The 16,590-nt window shown below is 37.4% G+C and overlaps 1 protein-coding gene across 1 annotated transcript in view; it reads left to right on the plus strand.

Annotated features, from left to right (window-relative positions):
- The first annotated feature begins 595 nt into the window (after positions 1 to 595).
- The window catches only part of LOC107661086 (sodium/calcium exchanger 1-like), a 38,612-nt gene continuing 22,617 nt past the window's right edge, over positions 596 to 16,590 (plus strand). The window contains exons 1-3 of the mRNA XM_016450535.1: positions 596 to 1,684; positions 3,106 to 3,369; positions 3,546 to 4,030. Of these exons, the coding sequence (XP_016306021.1) occupies positions 638 to 1,684; positions 3,106 to 3,369; positions 3,546 to 4,030 (1,796 nt within the window). The 5' untranslated portion in view covers positions 596 to 637. The remainder of the gene's footprint in view (positions 1,685 to 3,105; positions 3,370 to 3,545; positions 4,031 to 16,590) is intronic.

Raw genomic sequence — 16,590 nt, forward strand, 5'->3', positions numbered from 1 at the left:
TCAACTCTGCAAAAGGTAGAGATGAAAAGAGGAAGCTAACAAAATGTGTATGAAGGGCGGAAAGAGAGGGATGTATAGGACTATAGTGTAGGTGTGTTGAGACGAAGGGGAATTAATGTGCTGTGACAAAACTACAGAGAAAGCTGGAACAAACGTACAGAGAATGTAGCAAGAGAAAGATGGATTTTCACACCAAAGGCCTTGTAGAAATGGTCAAAACCGCAGCCTATATGTTCTACAGCAAATTTCTGGATTTTTTTTACAGCACTGGATTTGTTTTTATACAGTAAATAATGTAACATTTGAAATATTGGTTTCTATATTTCTCTTGAACAGTGAAGAGTCATATAATTTCCTGCACATGCACACAAAGGTGGATTAAAACAGAACTACTGACAATTTTTGAGCTACAACCTACTAGCTGTAGGGAGTTTTCTGTGCAGCATGGTGCTGCATATTTTAATGTCCTTTTTCTTTCAGCATCTCATTTTCTTTTCCAATGTCTTTATATGAATAAAATCTATGTCAGAGTGTAAAACCAACTTACATTCACTCACCCAGTGTCTCTTTGTCTCTCTATTTTTCCTCAGGTGGTGTGAAGTTTGAGAATCCACAAACAGACCGCCCCAACTTTACCATGCCTTTGTCCTTCAGCTCATCTCACCTTTTCCCCTTCTCCTTCATTTCCTTGTTCCTCCCCGTCCTCCTCCTGTCTTTCTCCATCCCTTCTCAAGCTGACTTCCAAGATGTAGCCCAATCTAAATCCAACTGTTCTCAAAATGACATGTGTGAAGACGGGGTCCTTTTACCAGTGTGGAATCCCCAGAATCCCTCAGTTGGTGACAAAGTGGCCCGTGCCATTGTGTACCTAGTGGCACTAGTCTACATGTTCTTAGGTATGTCAATCATTGCTGACCGCTTCATGACTGCCATCGAAGTTATAACTTCTCAAGAAAAGGAGATCACTACAAAGAGACCTAATGGTGAAACGGTCACCACGACAGTTCGCATATGGAATGAGACTGTCTCCAATCTGACCCTCATGGCTCTGGGTTCCTCAGCCCCTGAGATTTTGCTTTCGGTCATTGAGGTCTGTGGGCATAATTTTGAGGCTGGTGCTCTTGGTCCCAGCACCATCGTGGGAAGTGCGGCTTTCAACATGTTCATGATCATTGGCATCTGTGTCTACGTGGTACCTGAAGGCGAAAGACGGAAGGTCAAACATCTTCGGGTGTTTTTCGTGACTGCGGCGTGGAGCATGTTTGCCTATGTCTGGCTCTATCTTATCCTCTCCGTGTTCTCGCCTGGTGAGGTGGAAGTGTGGGAAGCAGTGCTGACATTCCTCTTCTTTCCTCTCTGCGTGGTCCAGGCCTGGGTTGCTGATCGACGATTGCTCTTTTACAAGTATGCCCACAAGCGGTACCGAACTGAGAAGGGCCGTGGAATTATTGTGTCCGAGGGCGGCGAGGAAGTTGGCAAGGATGCAGGATTCACAAAGATGGACATGCTGGAAATTGATGGAATCACGACACATCTGGACGGAATGTTGGGAGTGGAAAGTGGGCATGGTGGACGCGATCAAGAGGACGAGGCCAGGAGAGAAATGGCTAGATCTCTAAAGGAACTGAAGCAAAGACATCCTGACAAGGACATGGAGCAGCTCATAGAGATGGCCAACTATCAGGTATAAAAATCATTTATTTTTTAACACATTTAGTTTCTAAATTTAATTATTTAATGATGTATAACATTTTAATGACATTTATTTTCTAAAATTATAAATGGTATAAAATTATATAGTTATAAATAATTAATTGTTTTAAATATTAATGGTTTCTCTGGAATGTTAAGGAGTCATATACTTAATGGTTGATCAAAACAGACATGTGGCCTGTTTTTAATTTGTGACCTACTAATTGAGAACCACTGATCAAGGGAGTTTTCTTTATTTACGCTGAAAGTATGGAAGTGAAATGTGACAACATGCCCCATGCACATTGTAAAGTGAAGGGCACATTGTAACAACTATACAAAAACTTTAAATTTGACATGATATAATAAAAAAGGACAAACTAAAATGTCAATAAAATAGTTTGACAATAAACACAAAACAAAACACAACTACACCATAGTTCAAAACAATGTGAGCAGATTTAGAAACACATTCAGAAAATCACAGAACTGAACACAACACACCCTCCCTCCCTCCATACACAGCTTTTAGAACAGGAGACATATAAACGAGCCAGTAAGAATGTTTAATATTTCTTGAAATAATAATCTCATTTTTTATTCACATGTTTATCATGTTTTTTCAATAGAATTCATAAAAATTCTTTATGAATTACATTGCTAATGTCATGGAATAACAATAATGTAGGTAAGACATTTACTTTTGCAATAAATGTTTAGTGATATCTTCTAAAGACTTTTTCTCTTTATATAGTGTTAATGTGGCAAGTAGTAAAATACAAGCTTTGTCATGCTAGCATGTGTCTTATGTGTGTTACAACTAGCCCCGTATTAGGTTGTGCCCCCCCTCTCCCCTGCTCTCCCAGTTTAGTATGCAGAGACATTTGTAAGTAAAATATCCATAGATTTCCCAAAAAATATAAATACTGTCTTTGTACTGCTTTAAACATTGTTTGTTATGTTTGTTTGAGTATAGTATATGTACATACACTTTAAAAGTTAGATTTCAGCAAGACTGTAAGAATTGTCTTGTTTTAAATGATGTGTAAAGGCTTTAGTTCAAAATAAAATAACACCAGTATGTTTTGTTGAAAAGTTGTAACATACTGTATCTAAATAATAAGGTTGTAGCATTATACACAATAGTCAGCCAGTCAAATGAAGACTGTAGCTTATTGGCTCTATACTCATTGACTCAGTGGAGTTAGCATGCACGACCACCTGTTTATTCAAACAGCAGAGGACAGAGGAATTGTTTGGGAAACCTGTTTGAAAATTCCATTTAATGCTTACTGTGGTTCAGAATGTACATGTAGCAAATTTGAAATAGCTATTTTACAGCTTGAGAAATTGATCTGCAACTAAACTGCAAACTAAAAAAAAAAAAAAACCTTCTCAACCTTAACTTTGCAGGTTCTAATACAGCAGCAGAAGAGCAGAGCTTTCTACCGCATTCAGGCGACAAGGATGATGATTGGTGCTGGGAACATCTTAAAGAAACACGCAGCGGATCAGGCCCGCAAAGTGGTCAGCAGTGGGGAACCTCGGGAGCAGGAGGATGACCCTCTTGTCACAAGAATAGACTTTGAACCTGCCCTCTACCAGTGCTTTGAGAACTGTGGGTCTTTAAAACTTACTGTGCAAAGGCATGGAGGAGATGCTGGGTGCACTGTTAAGGTGAGTTTAAAGTAAAACACTCATTAGTTTAGTAATTTAATGAGGGGAATAGGATACTCCTAAACTTATCGTCTGATCTCGTCTATTAAATTATGGAACAGATTTTTGTCTGTTTATTTAATGGAAACAAGGAAGATCTTTGATCTTTCTAAATGTTTATTCATGCACAACTCCAGGTGGACTACCACACAGAAGATGGCACAGCCAATGCCGGTTCTGACTATGAATTTGCTGAGGGCACACTCGTCTTCAAGCCTGGCGACAACATTAAAGAGATCACCGTCGGCATTATTGATGATGACATCTTTGAGGAAGATGAATACTTCTATGTGCGCCTGAACAATCCCCGTATAGTCGGGTGGGCTGATGGACATCCTATTACTATGGAGACTGGAGCACCTGCTCCAAGCGCAGCCCTTGGTGAGGCCCACACGGCGACCGTGACAATCTACGATGACGACCACGCAGGAATTTTCACATTCGAAAGCGAGTCGGTGCGAGTTAGCGAAAGCATCGGCATCATGCAGGTTAAGGTCCTGAGGACATCAGGAGCACGTGGTCTGGTGGCTGTGCCGTACCATACAGTGGATGCGACAGCTTGCGGAGGGGAAGACTATGAGGAAGTGTCTGGAAAACTGGAGTTCCAGAATGACGAGACAATGTAAGAGGTTTCTGTCAGCTAATGTGTTTGTGTGTGTGAGAATGTGTGTATCTGTGTGTTACTGCCTTTATTTAGCTCTTTCTGCCCAAAGATTGTCCCGCTTGAGTGAACCTTCACAGTGAAAATGCTTTTAGTCCCACAGTAAAGTTATTAGATTGTGTGTTTCTCAGGCATGACAGACAGCTTATTTCACGGCTAAGGCAAGAGCTACAATAATTTAATTTGAAAGAACACAATGTCACAAAAATGTGAATACATAGTGATTTTGTTCCTCTTATACATTTTAGTGACTTAATGTAAAGAACATTCCTTGTATTTCTTGCCATATGGAGAAAATTAATATGGTAGACATCCTTCTATAATCGGATCGTAAGATTTTCCACTGAGGTAAATACGAGCAAGTCAAGACAGATGTTATCTTTAGTATACGGATTATATGTCTTTATCCTGTTTCACACTTACTGCACTTTTGTCACATGAATGGCACCGATTTTGAGGGGTTACAGAGTTGTACCGTGAACCTGCTGTTGCAGTTATATTCACGCACAGCAGACACAGTATGTATGAAAAAGCCCTTTGGTAATGATTGAATGTACAGTATGTGCGCTACCGTGCATGAAGTATAAGACTGAAGAAGTCAAATTCTTTTTTGTAGTATGATATACAGTGGGTACGGAAAGTATTCAGACCCCCTTAAATTTTTCACTCTTTGTTATATTGCAGCTTGGGAGTTTGATATGCCTCAGGCTTATGAAGCATATACTGTATAAAATAGTGGGTGAAAGGGAAATTAAAGTGCTCAGGTAATGGCTGTGAAAGTTTACAGCTGACAAATTGGTTATGCTATGTCCTTGTAAAGTGACCTCTTTCTGTGGGTCCATTTAATGCTGGTAAATAACTTAAGGCTGTGTATGATGGTTGGCTTCATAGTGAGAAATCTTGGATAGTGTGTAATGCAGTTTCAACTGTGTCTGTGTTTATCTTTTGTGTCATTCAAACCACAGGTAACTGCAGTAGTTGTCTGCTGAAGCTACTATAATGTTGATATCAGTTATGAGTATAAGCTGGTTTATTCTTGGTCTCTGGACCCAGAAAGGGTGATAGTCCCTCAGTCCCAGAAGCAAAATTGAAAATCAGAAGTCACATACATTTAGTATTTTAGGGGGAACAATTGTTATGAATCAACCAAAAGAAATATGGGGATTGTGGTTATAGCTGTGGTTTGAATAAGCGAATAATAAGCGAATTCGCTTGATAAGCGAATGGCTTATATCATTTTTGTTACAGTTGGTCTCTGTTGATTTACTATCCAATAAGGCTTCACAACAGGGGCACACAGCAAGCAGACCTACAAAAAATGAAACAGAAAACACTGCCAAAAAATGAAATACAAACACACACACACACACAGAGCAGACTCACACTTACACATCATGGGGTCTGTGATGGACATAGGCTGGAGATAATCAGCAATATTCTGTATTTCAGCAGTGAAACAGTCCCCTCTCGCTGTATCTCTGCTTCCCTGGCTCCTGTCTCACTCTCTCTCCCTTCTTTCAGTCCACAATCTTCCCTTGCTCTTCTCCTTTTCAATTCAACTCACTCTTACTCTTGTTCCTGCTGGAAAAACCAGGTCATACCAGCTTAACCCTCTTAAAATAATGATTTTAAAAATAACCTCTTATTTTACCTTTAAATTTGAATGTTCGACTGACCTATCAAAACCCAGCAGAGTGTTTTTTTTAACTGAGCAAAAACATAGTAGAAGGGACGTACTGCTGTAATATGTACACCATTCAGAGAATCTGAGAATATTACCATTAATTGCATTATGTAATGGTCACAATGTAAATAATGTCATATTTCTAAAGGAAAATGGTGCAAGTGTGTCATCAAGTTTATAATCATACTAAGATGTTCTATTTGTATTACGATGTCTCATATTAAGGTGTTAAAGGGATAAAATTCTTTATTTATAAAAAATAGTTTTTCCATTCACCCAAAATTTGACAATGAGTAAATGATGACAGCATTTTTGTAGTGAACTAACCCTTTAACAATGTTTTACAATATATTAAATGGCTAGAAAACAGAACATGAGGGGTTTTGAGACATGGAAGTTAGGTTTATACTGGTCTACTAGTCTTAACCATCCTTATCCAGATGATTTTCAACAGTGGAACCAAATCTGTCTACTGACCAACAAATGGCCATAAATGACCAGCTAGAAACCACTTATCTGGATTTTCCGATTGGGTTTCACTCTCTCCCCTTGTCCGTTCTCATTCTTTTCCCCTTTTTTCCTTATTTCTCCACATTTTCGTGAACAAATGGGCTCTTTGAAAGCAAAATACTAATGCCTTTAGTGCTGTTATTCAGTCTAAACATCTTCAGTTAACTCCCCTTTCTCAGTTCTGTCTTCTAGCCTTCAATTAATCTATCAACACTCACTTAATGAATCTCTTTGAATGTATCACATTTCATGCATTGTATATCGCTCCACTCCAGCCTAATATAAAATATAAATATGTGTAAGTGTCTGTGTGTTTGAGAGAGAGGTTCTGGTAGGTTAATATTCGTATAGCCCCAGTGAAACTCTGCAGCGCCCTTAGCTTGTCATAGAAACAGAAACCAGTGGACAAGTGTAGAGGTGGTAACACATAATAATTGAAATACAGAGAGGGGTCAGCACTGAGGACACGGATGAGATGAAGACAGACAAGGAGGTCTGGCGGATTAGTTTGTGTGTGTCTGAATGTGTCTTTGCCTGTTACCTTCATGCTACGATTTACTGAGGGCTGTGCCTTGATGTCATTCTATCATTTCACACTGATTTATTGCTCATATTTCATGAAGAATTTATGAGGTGCAGAGAAGCGCTCTCACATATTTGCGCTCACATATAAACTGTCTCGCCATCCTGTCTCTTTGTATATCTATAATTTTATGCTCAATCTGTCTTTTTAATACGATTTTCTTTGGCTGTGATTGCACACATTCCATATTTCATGTGCAAAATTAATTCTGTCCTTTCAATTCACAGTTTTGGATTTTTTGTTTTCTTTGCTGAAGGTTTCTAACTAATTCAACCCCTCTGTTTTCCTTGTCATACCAAATGTTCTTTCTGGCCTCTTTCTTGTGACATGGGGTTCTGCATTAGGCCTTCCCCTAGGGTGACCCAGAATCTACTGTGAGTACTAGATATGTGTTCCAAGTGGACCACAGTGTGAAATCTCATCTTTGAGTATGTGTGTGCAAGGCAAAAGTAGATCACTCACCCATGAGCAGTGTGTTTGGATAGGCAGATTCCTCCTGTATCAGGCTCAAAAACCTGCTCACCATTTACACTTTCTTCCAAGACTGCAAACTACAGGAACTCAGAACACAAAAAGCTAATGAGATATACTCTAAGACTGAGATAAAATGATAAAATGTATTTTAAAGGGATAGTTCACTTAGAAATGGAAATGATGTCATATTTACTCAGGGTCACGTTGAACACAAAAGGAGATGTTTAGCAGAATGTTCACACTGCTGTTTTACACACAGTGATGTGTTGCATGAAATGGTGCAATGTTGGGCTTGTCAAGCTCTAAGCACCATTCAAGTCAAGTCCATTTGACTTGTGCACTATATTCCAAGTAGTTTAAAGTCTAAAGCTTTGTGTGAGGAAAATAACAGTTTAATTTCTATTTGACGTTCATCTCAAATCACATTTGTGTGATTTCCATATGTGTTGTTTGAAACAATCAGTTATGAGACACATTCTGAATCACTGATATCGATTTTAACTTGTTCTTAACAAATTTAACATACACAACTTAAATTTGGGTTTGTTGATACCAAGCTTATAGCATGACATCAGAAGACTTTCATTTTTAGATGAACTATCCTTTTAAGTCTCAGATTTCATGTGAAGATTTCATGTGTTTTTTTTTAACTGCACAAGTAACTTTGTGCAGTGTTCTACATATACTCTCAGATCTCTTTGTAGTTTCTCTTTATTATTGGCTCTGTTCCTCCTGTGATGTTTCAGAATATTCTGGGTTTGACATGGATGTGGCCTTGGGCTTACCAGAGCAACCTCTGATTGTACCTTTTGGTAAATATAACAGGGAAAGACAGAAGAGAAAAACAATCCCAACTTACTCACAATGTCTGTCTCTCAGTGTCAGGTCACGTATCTCTGGAGCTCTGAGTCTGTCTGTGTGTGTATTTGTGTGAAAGAGAGAATAGCATCACATGTGTTTTTAATTTGACTGGTTTATGGCAAGTCATTATGAAGATTGTTAAAAACATTGGCATACATAGACTCAGATGCACACTTGTTGCAAAAAAGCTATGAATATAGGCTATACTATAATGTAAAATTATACAGGAGCTGTGTAATTGTTAACATAGATTTCTGCCTCTCAGATGATAATTTTATGGCATCTCTAACTTTTACACTGCGACAGAGCCTAATCATCAGCGTGCCTGCCATGTCACTAATTTTACCATGTGTTTACCCTGCCCTAACTTCATTCTACCACCGGCTATCTACATGTAAAACCACATTACTGACAAATACAGAGGTCTGCTGTGTTTCCTCCAGTTGTGCTCTGTAGATAGTTGGGATTTAGATGCAGGAGCTGTAATTGACTTTTGTCAATGTTGAAAATGTAGGAACATTGCAGAGGACTGCATAGCATAATAATGTCGGAGCATGAGTGTGTGTACAATTGATATAGTCAGAGAAACAGCAAAATGGTTTGACTTATGAAAAAACCTGTCATAAGCTTCTTGAATTTCGCAGAATAATTCCTCTTCACTTCAAGGTGCAATGTGAGATAAGCTGTGTACTGCAAATAGAGCCACATTGTCCTTTACGGTTATGGTCATACATCTATAATCTTTAAAGTTAAGAAAAGAATGAAGAAAAATGACAGAATTTTTTGGGGGATAACTTCTTTAAACTGAATTTTTCTATCTTGGATCCATGACAAGCACATTCTTTCTTTGTAAATTTGTAAAAAAAAAAATAAAATAAATAAATTCTGCGACAGGTTGATTTGCTTAGTTTGCTCAAATTTTTAAGCAACTTCTTTGTGTCTCTATATCAACAGTTGACTGTTTCTGCCATGCAAAAGTGCTTTAAATTAGTGCTGAAATGATTAGTCGATATTATCGACAACATCGTCAATAAAAGATTGTCGACAAATATTTTTGTTGTCGAGTAGTCATTTGAGCTCATATGACCTAATGTAAGAGCCTGCAATAATGCAGTTTGACCAGTGTGGCACTGTAATTCAGCCCTCCTGGATGCAATTCAAGAGAAGAAGACATGCTTCAGTCTCAGAGCAAATGCAGCTTGCCGAACCTGAAGCTGCTGAGCGGTGTTTAGCCTATATATGTAAATATATATGTAAATATGTGCTGCTCGCTTTCCTCTCAATATCAAAATAAACACAACAACTGACAATGATGAGAAAGCAGCAGTTAAGAAAGCCTATAATCTTTAAAGTTAAGAAAAGAATGAAGAAAAATGACAGAATATTTTGGGGGATAACTTTAAATTGAATTTTTCTATCTTGGATCCATGACAAGCACATTCTTTCTTTGTAAATTTGTAAAAAAATAAAATAAATAAATAAATTCTGCGACAGGTTGATTTGCTTAGTTTGCTCAAATTTTTAAGCAACTTCTTTGTGTCTCTATATCAACAGTTGACTGTTTCTGCCATGCAAAAGTGCTTTAAATTAGTGCTGAAATGATTAGTCGATATTATCGACAACATCGTCAATAAAAGATTGTCGACAAATATTTTTGTTGTCGAGTAGTCATTTGAGCTCATATGACCTAATGTAAGAGCCTGCAATAATGCAGTTTGACCAGTGTGGCACTGTAATTCAGCCCTCCTGGATGCAATTCAAGAGAAGAAGACATGCTTCAGTCTCAGAGCAAATGCAGCTTGCCGAACCTGAAGCTGCTGAGCGGTGTTTAGCCTATATATGTAAATATATATGTAAATATGTGCTGCTCGCTTTCCTCTCAATATCAAAATAAACACAACAACTGACAATGATGAGAAAGCAGCAGTTAAGAAAGCATCTGATTACAGCAACATATATGTTTGCATGAGCTCTGCAGTTTTGTACTCTAGTAAATTAGTATTATAAACTAGTATTTTCACCAGCTAAAAATGTTTTTAAGTCAGTTATTTCTATCTTTTGCTGTAGTGTGTCAGTAGGAAATATCAGTTTAAATTTCCAAACATTCATTTTGCCATTAATTGTAATAATCCAGTGAGATTTTTATTTTTTTTTTGCACAAGGAGTCTGACAAAAGCCAGTGCTCCACACAGAGATCTGATCTCATCATCATCATCCAGTCTGTCTGGAATGACATGAAGAAGCAGAACAAACCAAGATAGACTAAATCCAAAAGAACTGTGGCAACGTCTTCAAGATGCTTCAAGAAACCTACCTGCAAATCTACAGTGCTGTAAAAAGTTTTAGGCACTTGTGTAAAAATGCTGTAAAATGAGGATGCTGTCAAAAATAATGTCATAAATAGATTTTCTTTATCAATTAACTTCTATTTACAAAATTAAATCAACATTTGGTGTGACCATCCTTTGCGTTTAAAGCAGCTTTTGACCTAGGTGCACTTGTGCTAGTTTTTCAGGTAGCTTTTAGGGTTGGGACGGTGAGGAAATTTTCGCACCAGTTTTCCTCGCTTTCCTTCACTTTTAAATAGCTGTGCGCATTTTACTTTCACTTTAAAATTAATGACAATTCTGCACTGATTCAATTCAAGCAACAACAAAATATGTCAAACTCATAGAACTTTTATTAACAAAACAAATAAAAATACACCATGCTAGATGCCTAATATAAAATAACAAATTACTTAGGCTACATAAAGTTTAAATAAGTATACAAACCAGCAAACACTGTGGAACTAAATAAATAAAGAACATAGAACATTTGTTAACAAAACAAATAAGAAAGCTTGGAGGCACTGCATACACCTTGATGTAAAATAAAATAAATAAAATACACAAAGTTTAAATAAAGTAAAAATCAGCAAACACTGTGGAACCAATTAAATAAGAAACAAATGTTTAAAAAAACTTCCAAAATCACCTTAGGTAAATGGCAAAAGTCAACAGGCTTTTCCAAATCCAAAATATTGCCAAACAGGTGCTTCTGCATTTCGTTTCGAAACTAAATGTTCTGCCATCGTCTTGTCTGTCTCACCTCACCCTTCTTGTCAGTCAGCTCGACTTGCTCCTCACTTGATAAATGAAATCTGATTCCTACTGTTGATCTTTGATGCCACTGTCATTCGGCATGCTGCATTGAGCAGCCACGTTCATTTTTTAATTGTAGTGTCTGTTCTTTAACTGAACTAAATGATTTTTATTACTATAAATATAGTAATATATTTGGGGGGGGGTTCCGCGGTGGGCAAAGGATGTAACCGGTGTTGCGGCTTAACACTGGTAACACCATAAACACTGACTATCGCAGCAAGCCTAGTAGCTTTGCAGGTAGGTTTCTTGAAGCATCTTGAAGACGTCAGTTCTTCTGGATTTAGTCTGTCTCAGTTTGTTCTGTTCCTTCATGTCATTCCAGACAGACTGGATGATGATGAGATCAGATCTCTGTGTGGAGCACTGGCTGTTGTCAGACTCCTTGTGCAAACTAAAATCTCACTGGATTATTACAATTAATGGCAAAATGAATGTTTGGAAATGTAAACTGATATTTTCTACTGACACACTACAGCAAAAGATAGAAATAACTGACTTAAAACCATTTTTTTAGCTGGTGAAAATATTAGTGTTCTAAACATTTTGGCCACCACTGTATTTATATAGTACTTTATGCAATAGATAGCCTTAAATCAAGCAGCTTTACAGTATTAAACATAAAAAACCAAATTCAGTCAATTTTAGTTAGAATTACAACTTGATTTTCTGTTACAAAGCAGCTCTACAGTGTGGAGCTAACTGATAACATATTTTTATTAGTGGTAAAAATATTATTTCAGTAAAGTGATAGTTTGGTTTGCAGAGATCAAAGCTTGATCTAGCTCATGACTGTTTTGATTATCAAAACCCTATAAGGTATTTTAAGAGTACGGTGCCCGGGAGGTGACATGATCGGTTCACATAGTTTTGTCATGGCCACGACATAATAACTTGTGGGAACGTGACAATATGTTGTGGCCACGAGATATTAATACATGGGAACGTCATATTAACTCATTTTAATGCGTAAACAAACCTGAGTGACCATAGCAACCTGGGATTATCAAAAATGGATAAAACATTATTATTAACATTAAACATTTAATTTAATATTTGTATATTATTATTATTACATTAACTTAATAGGGCTATATTTTTATATTTATTGTTATATATGCTTATTTCCCCTTTCAATTTGTGTATGGCTTTACCTAATTAACGTTTTGTATAATTATGTTAGCATTTGCTAGCCTACCATATACAGGTGCATCTCAATAAATTAGAATGTAGTGGAAAAGTTCATTTATTTCAGTAATTCAACTCAAATTGTGAAACTCGTGTATTAAATAAATTCAATGCACACAGTTGCCTTCACAAACATGGCGGACGCGTTGACGTATCGCAGCAATGGCTCAAAGCGGCCAATGAGGCGTCTAGCTATTTATTATGTCTATGGTCGTTCCTTCAACATAGCATCTCGAGGCCACGACATAATATCACGCTACCACAAGTTAATATGACGTTCCCTCAAATTAATATCTCGTGGCCACGACATATTATCACGTTCCCACGAGTTATTATGTCGTGGCCACGACAAAACTAAGTGAACCGAACATGTCAACTCTCACCGTATAAGAGAGATTATTTTGTGAATAAAATAAAATGTCTTATTACTTACCTTTATTTTGTTTCTTATCTATGTGGCTTACAAAAGGAGATGTTAGGCAGAATGGTGTGTCATTCAGTTACTTTTTCATATAGCTAATTAAATGGTGAATGAGAGAGTTTCCCTGTCTGTCATCTGTCTGTCTGTTTGTGTGCCAAATATATGTATTTGTCTAAATTAATTGTATAATAATTGTAATTACATAACATGATTTTCAAAAGCTGAAGTGATTACCTTTATTTATTTGTTAGAATATGTACAACTCAATATTTTAACTAATTGCAAAAGCTGAATAATCATAGTCTACTGATTAATCAGTGAAATAATCGACGATTAGTCAATTAATCATTCTAATAATTATTAGATTAATCGATTATCAAAATTACCATTTGTTGCAGCCCTTTAAATAGTAAACAAACAAACAACCAAACAACAACAACAAAACTAAAATAGCCCTTGATGATTGTCTGTCATTTTCAGAATTTTTGAGCAAGGGGCTAATAATATGAATAAATTATGGTGCATTCGGTGGATTATTGTTTCTTATTTGCTGATTATATTTAAGCTGTTTGTTGTGTTTGTGCTTTTTCTTGTCCCACTATTGCATATTTTATTTTAAATTAAGTCCATGAGCGTTCAAATGCTAAGATTGGCTTTATACTTTGATAACTCGGATTGTGTATGGCATGGCAATGGGATGAAACTTGATCAGGTATTGTCACAGTGCACTGCTTACTACATTTAGCTTTAAGCATCTGTATGTCAGATATTGTAATCTACTCATTTGTTCTGGGCCATTTCACAGGAATCCCCCAAGCATGCCAGGGCCCTGGGCGACTGGCTACATCACCTATAGCCAGCCCGGCCTGCATGCATCCACATAAAGTACACTTTTCGCGCACACACACACACACACACATACACACACACACACACACACTATGAAGCCCTTTAATTACAGGGCAGATGTCCAGGCAGAGGGAGACTGCAGGCCTGTTGTCCCAGCCATGATTAGAGCCTTCACAGCTGCCTCATTGCTCTCTCAGACCCCTGGAGCCTCTGCAGAGGGCCAAGGCCTTCTCTCCAACTCAGCATCACTTATTATGCATGACACCAGCACACATGCCAGTAAAGTCCTTGCTGCATTAAGTTTATGAGTAAAGCTGGCATACAATACACTAAAACTTTGATTGGGCTGTATTAAAATGCATCTAAATTAAAGTGCATACTGATTTGATCCATTGTGTACTTTTAAGTGATGGAGACAAGACGACCACGGCCCGTTGCCATAGCGATGTTTCCTGTGCCAATTTGTTAAAGTAAATGCAAAAACTAATTTGGTTTATGTTGAGATGGAAACACAGAAAATACATTTAGATATATAGGCCAATAATGGTGAGTGTACTTGGAATATGAAAAGAAATGCTGCCAGTTGAAAGAGCTCCTTCTTTTTCTGACTCTATCTTTCATCCCTGTTTAGTCTAAATTTAAGTTAACACAAAGACATAAAGGCATAAATGCTGAACTTTTCATTCATCAAAAATACAGAAAAAAAATTGTAGCATGGTTTCCACAAAAAATATTAAGAAGCACATTTGTTTTCAACATGGAAACATTTCTTGAGCACCAAATCAGCATATTAGAATGATGTCTAAAACAAAAACAAAAATGATGTCTTTTACAAAAAAAACCTTACTGACCCCCTACTTGAAGGGTAGTGTAAATTTTCATTTTTTGGGGTGAACTATCCTTTAAAGTAAACCAGTGGCACAGTAGAAAGGTTTAATGGAGGTTTTCAGTTCCTCTCTTACCAGCTGGTTGAACCAATTTTTTTAAAGATATATGTTAGTGTTTTCCCTTTTATTTATACAGGTCAGTGAATACACGAGGAATGGTTTGGAAAGGACCAAATCGCAAGCACACTTTGTGTAGGAGCACTGCCTATGAGGCTCTGACAGGTTGAATCTAATTAAAATGTATTACACCCCTGCGTTGTTAAACATTAATGAAATCTGTCTGTCTGTAATTATAAACCAGATCAGACCTGTGGTGGTTAACCTCAAGCTCTGTCAGTGATCTATAGCATATCTTCTTTTCTTCCTTACCTTTATTTCTTTCTGCTTTCTTTTTTGTATTCTCTGTCTGCTCATTCACACACTGAAAATCGATCGACATTTTTGTACTTAGAGATAAAACACTGAAGCAAATGCTTGATTATTGGGGGAATATTTAATTGCATTCTTAAAACAAATCTTTTAACACTGTGTGTATATCATACCCACCTAAGATGCAGCCAACAAGGCCACATTATTCTGGCCTCCCAGAATGCTGAACGTTAATGTTCCTTCACCACTACTGTTCTCATCTAACACCTCGTTTAGTTTGGGGTATGTAATGACCTCTTTTGTATTCTGGCTTTTTGAAGTCTTATCTATCCCTTGAGAGTCTCATCCTGAACGTTTATTATCTCTAATCTGGACCCTTGTTAGCTGGATTCATGTTGCGAGTATGGTTTGGGATTAGTCTCATTACTCAGTTTGCACTGTTTTTCATTTTGATATGGGTTTGTGATTATGAAACCTGCGCTCTGTTTAACTTTGCCCTGTTTGAGTTTAGAAGATGCCTTACCCTCACTTAGTTTTCCCCCCTTTTCTGTTTGTCATCTAAATCCTCCACTCCGAAATTGGAAGTAGCTTAATTAGCACTGCAAAGACAACAAGTCGTTGAGTCGTTCCCTGGCGATTAACTTGAAGTGACAGTGTGTGCTTGTGTGTGCTGTTCTATGTTCAAGGGAGATGACAGACCATACGAGACACGGAAGAGGTGCAACAATGAGAGAGAAACAATAAAGATACATTCTCAATACAATCCCAGTGTCTTAGGCCATCGGTAGGGAAACACCCTGGATGGATGGCTCAAACCAATGGTGTTTACTTTAATATCTTGCCAAGATGGGACATTTTGACACATGCAGCCACATTAGCGCATAGTCTGTTGGTCAGCTATGTAGATAGAATTGAGTCGGTACATGTGTCTGGCTAGTTTTTAATACTCAACTGTATTTCAAAAGTAATGTAACGATAGCAGTCTTCTTACACTACTGCTTCCAATGTAGTATTAAAAACTAGCCAGACACATTGCACCATGTTTGACATCACACAACACCAAATGCCATTGGTTAACGCGTGTCTTGTAACCAAACGCAACATGTTAAGCTTGAATATACAGAAGCATGAACAAGATTTAAGGTTTAGACTTTGGTGTAAGATGAAATAGAGAGAAAGACATATACAGTATGCAGGAAAACAGCTGCTAATGCCAAATGTTGGCTCCATGAGCTGGTGTGTTTCTATGAGATGTGCTAACAGACTGGCAGCATCTGGCATGTCATCCCATAGACCTCAGCCAATCATACAGTCACCTTCAACTTCTAAAAAGTGCCAGCGGACCTCTGTGACACATGGGTAGGTAATGAGCTTTAACGTTCAAAGTAAGCTAAATAGGTAATGATGACATGAAAGAAGAGGAGAAAGACTGATGTGAGGATGTTAAAACATACATGAGAGGAAAGAAAAAGAACCAGGAGATGATAGATGGCAAATAAGGGGGTGGAAAACTAATTTTTCACAAAAAAGATAGAAAGTTTAATGGAAAAAG

The sequence above is a fragment of the Sinocyclocheilus anshuiensis genome, unplaced genomic scaffold, assembly GCF_001515605.1.
Source record: "Sinocyclocheilus anshuiensis isolate Anshui unplaced genomic scaffold, SAMN03320099.WGS_v1.1 scaffold2015, whole genome shotgun sequence".
In the NCBI taxonomy this organism is placed as follows: Eukaryota; Metazoa; Chordata; class Actinopteri; order Cypriniformes; family Cyprinidae; genus Sinocyclocheilus; species Sinocyclocheilus anshuiensis.